The sequence below is a fragment of the Mytilinidion resinicola genome, assembly GCF_010093595.1.
Source record: "Mytilinidion resinicola strain CBS 304.34 unplaced genomic scaffold BDZ99scaffold_31, whole genome shotgun sequence".
In the NCBI taxonomy this organism is placed as follows: Eukaryota; Fungi; Ascomycota; class Dothideomycetes; order Mytilinidiales; family Mytilinidiaceae; genus Mytilinidion; species Mytilinidion resinicola.
The window spans coordinates 475526-481990 of NW_022985467.1; the positions used below are offsets into that span (position 1 = coordinate 475526).

The following is a 6465-nucleotide window of genomic DNA, read 5'->3' on the forward strand; positions in this document are numbered from 1 at the left end:
AGCCTCAGCTAGCTCCTCAGCCTCAGGCAGCGCCAGCGCTGCTTCCTTATGAGGAGCTCCAACGTCAGATGGAATTGTACGAGCAGTATATGGAGGGGTTGATGGATCAGGATAGCCAGGAAGGCGCGGCGGCGATGTAGGGGGGCCAGGTTTGATGCAGAGAGGCCGTAATAAGGTGAGGATTTGACTGTTTTGGCATGCTCATAGGCACGTAGGCACGTAGGTAGCAATACAACGGCCTATATACACTGTAGGAAACGGGAAGTATGCATAGTAAAACGGGTATGCTGCACAGCCTTGCCATAAGTAGCCTCACGTACGGCCTCACGTACGGCCTCACGTACGGCCTCACGTACGGCCTCACGTGAGGCCTTACGTGTAGCTGGCCTATATATATAGCCTCACGGAAACGGTAAGAATGCACAATGAAATAGTGAGGCTGTACAGCCTTCCCATTTCATATAGATGCGCGTGAGAATTAAGCGCCGGAGCTTCCTCCGAGCCCTCCGGACCAATCAGAAGATCAGACGTAAGAAAGGTGTATACGGAGTAGAAAAGGGGTGTACACCGAGTAAATATAGGGTGTACATTTAGCAGCGCCCCATAAGAATACAGCAAGCAAATATCTGTACAGGGATAAAGTGTGTTGGATTAACCCAAACGCACATATAACAAAGATAATCCCGGCGATAGTTACACTAAGCATCCCCAGTATAAAGCAGGTGTTGATATTACCAGGAATTATCAATGTGAGAAGAGTATCGATGGACTTAATCTCCGCTGTATGCAGAGAAGTAATGTCCGATATGCTGGGAGGAAGGGCGGTGCATTCTTCGACGCCTAAGCAGTAACATCTGGTCCCAATGCTAACGACAGGCTTTGTAGCACAGTTCAACTTATAGTGCTTTAGTAATAACTATCACCAAAGAATAGTTTCTCCGCTTACCGTCACGGTAGCAATGCCTGTGTCAAACATAGATGCCGTAGAAACGACTTTAATAGTAAATGCCAAGCATGTAATGTATGCGGCGAGGTATATCACACATAGAGCAGACCGGCAAGCTATTGGATAAAGGCCCATATCTATACAACGGAAGAAGAGAGGGTAGAGAGAGAAATATATATGTGATTAGGTAAGGCGGTTAAATAGGCAAGCGCGAAGAAAAGATGCCGCTGCTTAAAATAGACCCACATATCAGGCTACTGCCAGCGCTTAGTGCGGCACAGCTTCTCTTTTATCACGCCCATCCATAAATAAAGATGCGGGTTTCGCTCCTTAGCAGTAACAGCCCTCACAAATCCTTGACGCAACCAATCCCTCCTCCAAAATACGACATGCTTTCCATACTAAAAGGCGTCTATCAACGCCTTTCCGAATCTATCCAACCTCGGCACCACGTGGATTCCTCAAGGCGCATTCTCAGGAAAGTTACGCAAAGAAAGCGCAAGCCACGGAAAAGATTTCTCAATAAAAGAAGATATAGCCTAGAATTAGTTCTCCCCGACGCCATATTTGACTGATTAAGCGTAAGGCAACCAATTCGAAGTGGGAGACATCTTATCACTTACTCATATATTTCTAGCGCCTTAATTTTATATCGTTTCAAGGTGGAGGCGCTGGGCGGCATTCTATCTATTTATCAAGGCGGAGTCTTTTTTTATTGCGGCTCTGTAAAAGACGCGCTTTACGTTTCTTGCAAGTACACGATGGCGTTGTCATGCGATGGTCTCCGAGTTGACTGTAGTCCGGCCGGCCAAACTCTAGGTGTTGCTTTTGTTGTTGGCTAAACCAAGAAACGGGGTGTGGGAAGCCGCTTATTCTTGTTTCAAAAAGTCTGTTGAACCGTAGATAAATCGAAATTACTTCGCTCGCATAGTATGCATCGAAGCGCACAGGCTTCTGGTAGTATGAACACTTGAAGCATATGTCAGGTTAACAAACGTTCCCTAGATTTACGTTGGTATTTGTCACAAAGATAGCGTGCGGAAATTCCTCGAGCACTCGGTGGAGCAGAGCTTCAGGGTTCGGACTGCGACACCTAATGGTGCCGGAGCATTCAAGACGGCCTGCGTGATATTCTGGGGGTTCGTCTAACTCGAAAAAGAATAAAGCCGCGAACAATGCTCGCACAATGCTCTGAAAATCGAACGTCTGAAAAAGTACCGACGATGTCTGCTGCAGCCCGTCTAGTCTCTTGGCGTCATCTAACTCTGGCTCGTATTCAAGCGGGATGTTCACGCGAAAGTATTTACTCCTTACGTCCTCTTCAAGCCTATTAATATGCTTATTCCAGTGGTTCTAACCGCTAAGTAGGGATTCAAATGAGCGTATAAGGTGCGTTATAAATCTATTCCTAAACCCTAGAGTGGTCCGCGGAATAAATGGCGATTCTGGCGGTTGAGTGAAGCCTGTTCCAATTAATATTGTCAGGTCCGGACTACAGTCCCATATAATTCTAGATTCCCATTCGGCGGGGTCTATAGGATTGTTGTGCTGTCCTACACCTCCATCCTGCACAAAACCTAACTCAGGTGCGAACTTAGCCGAAAAATAGGACGGTGTAGCACTCGTAGCTTGGGCTCTAACGATTATATTAGCTTCTACAAGCTGCCCGTCATAGTATCTACTGCAACCGCTCTCACTCACGCTTCATATACTCGAGTTTCGTTATTGAAGTGATGCGGTCTAAAATGACGGTAACCTGACAAACATTTAGCGGGCAGCATTAGCGCTATAGAGCTCCATCTTACCGCACTCTTTACGTCGGATACCAACACCGTCGTAATTAGACAGGATATATAATCTTGAATCGTCTACAGTGGTCGTTGTAACCGCAACTTTGGTGCCAGAAACCAGAGCATTGTTAAACATCTTGTGTTCAGCACCAAAGGCTTCTTTCACACAGGCCTTCATCTCCGCGCTACCGTACCGACTATCTATAAGCCACGATCGGAGGAAGTCAATTATACGGGCGCATAAAGATCCGTGGCATTTTGTACGAACTGGAAAGATTCGTTCAGCCAGCGATGAGAACTTAGCTGCGCTAGCATAATGTCTGTCCTTACTGCGATCACCGTGCATCGCTTCGAAGGATTTTTATCACAGCGAGAAAGGCAATAGTAGCGTGAATGCACATGTATTTCAAAGCCTCAATGAAACCCTTCTGCGGCGAAAGAGTTCCAGAAAGAGTTCCAATCGGGGTGATCAATTAGTCTGCTGCCGCTACTTCTCCTCTATACTTCAACAAATGGCAGAACTGTCCATACGTGTAAGCAAGATGAGATTTAGAAAGAAAAGACAGTCCGAAAATTCCCCTTCCTTTGTCTCTCCAACCTTTCTTTGACCACTAGGATGAACTTCTCATACGTCTCCAACAGCGGGAAGCCATATTTCCTAGCCATAACCTGCACGTTTCCTTTGCGCCAGAAGTTCTTCGGGTAGCACACAACTAGCTTTCCGCTTGCTGCAAAGAGACCAAGCTCCAGCAGGCTGATAGGCTCACCGTATTCTCGTCCAAGTACATTGCAGTTACAGTCGCCTTCTCCATCGCCGCCAAGCGAGCGATAGAGGCTCGCGGGAAATGGGCGAGCTGGGTTGCCGAGGCGCTCGAATAGAGCCTAACTTAGTTCGCGAGACCGCGGTCTTGTCTGACCTGGACATCGGACATCGCTACGATCGTCGGCATGAAGCAGCTGCCCGCCGGATTATAGGACCGTTTTAGAGCACGCGATATTGCGCGTGGAGATATAGAGATAACAGCTGTCAGTTAAGAATTACGGAGACGCTGAGAGAATTCTGAGGCCTAACTTCACAAGGTTCTCCCGATTTAACCCCGCGATCAATTCCGCCAAACACCTAGCCAAAGGCTGCCTACCCTTATTTCGCTACTGGTGTGTGGCAGGCGGGTCTTCTCCAGTATTTTTCACCATTGATCAAAGCTTTCGCCGTGGGGTAGTCCAGATTCCTCTAGAAAAGCTTTGAGGCAGATGGAAAATATGTCGGAACAGGAGAGGCGCGAATATTTATTGTTCTCCCGCGCAGCATGGAAACTTGATCAGAAAACATATACCTTTGGTTGAACTTGGACCATTCTTAGTCAAAAAACGTGTTTTTTGGGCTTTAAAGTTTCCTAGCATGTTCCTGCTCACAATGAGCGACGCTCCCGCCTTGGTACTGATACTCCTTACTTGTCCACCGGCAGCACTAATGAGAGCAGAAGTCGACCAGCCTGGCCCGCATCCGCGACAATCAGCGGCGATCGCGTGTCCGCCGCAAGGAGTACCTGCACAAGCTAGAGACGAAGCTACGTGCTTACAAGCAGACGGGCGTTGAGGCGGCAGCTGGAGGCCATGGTTTGCTCTCCGATGCAGCTAGTGTATGGAGGGGTACCAGGGCCCTCTCAATCTCGCTTTTTCCCACCAGGTGTTGATGAAAATAGAGCGTTAGAATCAGCCCGCTTGTGTACACCTGAGTATGGTGTTCCTAGATGGCACGTGCTCGCGGAGGACGCCAGCGTTTGAAGGGATACGCCCGTCAGACAGTCCCGTTACGGGGGCGACGAGGCATCTACTTTCCTCCTATGGAGGCTGCACTACTCGCAGCGTGAGATCACCCTTGGAACTTTTAACACTGTCCTATATGCGAATCCACACCCTCCAACACCACGACGGTTATGGGCTGAGCTTACTTGATTACCACAAGTAAATTAAGTTACACTTGTAATGATTATATGGGACATACGGGGCTATTTTGCACCACTAGTTAACTAGTCGATCGCTATCGCTTACATGATTCCAACTCCCTCGCATGCACGCCTCTTTTGACCCCTCCACCGGTCGCCGCCACTCTTCATCACACGCTTCTCCATCGCACACGTCTCCCTTCACAAGAATATATCAGGGCGCGATCGTCGTCGGCCGTGAGGAAAGCTGCAGTTGCACGAGATTTTGCTGCATTCCGCTGTCGCACTTTGGCCGTACGTATCCGCCTGCTCCGAGTCTCTCCTCATCCGCTGCACGTCGTCCAACGCGGCCGGCGTCAGGCCTCACGGCGGGCGGCTCAGGCCTTTTCTGTGCGCCGTTCTTGGCTAACTTCTGGGCCTCGCGATAAGGACTCGAACAAAGCCGGCCTCAGAGTGCTGCCACCAATCGAAGGCCTCGCCGCTGTACAGAGCAATTCATACTGCACTATTTCTCCTATTGTCGGCCCCTTTCCAAGCGGACTGCCCCCGAGGCAGCCTCCTTGGAAGGTTCTCGTAGCCTCTGTCACCTCTAACACAAACAATCTTCCGCCATTACACTAGCAACACACCTCCTCCGCCGACCTCACCTCTACACCCCACGACGCAATCCGGTAGCATGGCTGGGGACATCGTCCGGTACACGCCCGCGCAGCTACACCACCTGCGCGACTCTCCTCTGGTTCAGAGGCCGGATGGCCTGCCCTCTATTGAACAATGGATGGAACCACAGCCGCCACAAATGTTGGTAGATATACCTCGTGAACTCCTTTTTCGCATAGCCGAGTTTCTCGACTGCGGACAAAGGCTTGCGCTTGCCAGCGTCTGCCAGTACTTCAATTATCTATTTGAGCGTCCAGAGCTCTATGATACCTTACGAAAACTTCGATGTGGGAAAATCTCCAAAGATGGCCAAGAAATCGCGAACCTGCTTTCAACATCACGTTCATTTTTGCTCGAGGTCGAATTTCGCAGGCACGGACCCGGTGCCAGCACTGAGCTGTTGCTTCGGCACGGTGCAGACTTCAACCAAGTGCCATGCGGGCTACCCAGACTGATTCAGGACACGCTTCGCGAAGCCGGACACATTCAACACACTCTGTTTCTGCTCGAACACGGCGTGGACCCCGAGGAAGTATGCAAGCTACTCGAAGACATGTATTGCGGTTCCCGAGCCGCTACCAACATGCAGCTGTTACGTCATCATGGCGCGGTCTTCGATCTACCAGCCAAGCTCCCCAAAGTGAGCGCGGAAACACGTTGCAAGTTAGGATACATGTACCACAATTTGTGCGAACTCAGCGCGGATCCCTCCTTAGTGATCGTGCTCTTCAACAAACTATATCGGGGGTCCGGAGATGGTACTGAACTGCCACGTGCGGACCTCAGAGCAGGCAGATCAAAAGAGTGACTCACAGCTAGATTTCGCGAATTGATACGCAATAACGAGATAGAGCATCGAAGGATCCAAAATTAATTAAATCGACCACGCTCTTGCCGATGGTTTCCTTTTCTTCTGCGAGCAGGTGGAGCGGTACTAATGTGGCTATTAATGGTTTCTTTTCTATTCTATTTCTAATTACTAGCCTTTTATTTACCTTATTACCAAATAGAAATTCAAAGCTATTACAATCTATTAAAACGTTCGCCACCTCTTTCAGGACTCGTTGGCAAGTCCTTAATCACCTATACGTCTGAGTGTTAAGCGATGTGTCCGATACATTAC

At 49.2% G+C, this 6465-nt stretch overlaps 3 protein-coding genes across 3 annotated transcripts; 2 read left to right on the forward strand and 1 right to left on the reverse strand.

Moving 5' to 3' along the window:
- Positions 1-3285: 3285 nt before the first annotated feature.
- Positions 3286-3501, reverse strand: BDZ99DRAFT_401411 (uncharacterized protein; the record flags this gene model as incomplete). Its single annotated transcript, XM_033716229.1, has 1 exon — positions 3286-3501. A coding segment is annotated over one exon (216 nt), but the record flags the coding sequence as incomplete, so codon positions are not given.
- Positions 3502-3670: 169 nt separating this feature from the next.
- Positions 3671-4710, forward strand: BDZ99DRAFT_468851 (uncharacterized protein). Its single transcript, XM_033721358.1, has 3 exons — positions 3671-3762; positions 3817-4171; positions 4218-4710. Exons 2-3 carry the CDS (start codon positions 4151-4153, stop codon positions 4428-4430), a joined length of 234 nt encoding a protein of 77 aa, XP_033569638.1. The 5' UTR covers positions 3671-3762; positions 3817-4150; the 3' UTR covers positions 4431-4710.
- Positions 4711-5358: 648 nt separating this feature from the next.
- Positions 5359-6150, forward strand: BDZ99DRAFT_482797 (uncharacterized protein; the record flags this gene model as incomplete). Its single annotated transcript, XM_033722525.1, has 1 exon — positions 5359-6150. One exon carries the CDS (start codon positions 5359-5361, stop codon positions 6148-6150), a length of 792 nt encoding a protein of 263 aa, XP_033569639.1.
- Positions 6151-6465: the final 315 nt, after the last annotated feature.

Coding starts and splice junctions, on each gene's coding strand:
- BDZ99DRAFT_468851 (XM_033721358.1), top strand. CDS start 4,151: ATGAGCGACGCTCCCGCCTTG. Junction 4,172..4,217: donor TGAGCGACGCTCCCGCCTTG/GTACTGATACTC, acceptor TAATGAGAGCAG/AAGTCGACCAGCCTGGCCCG.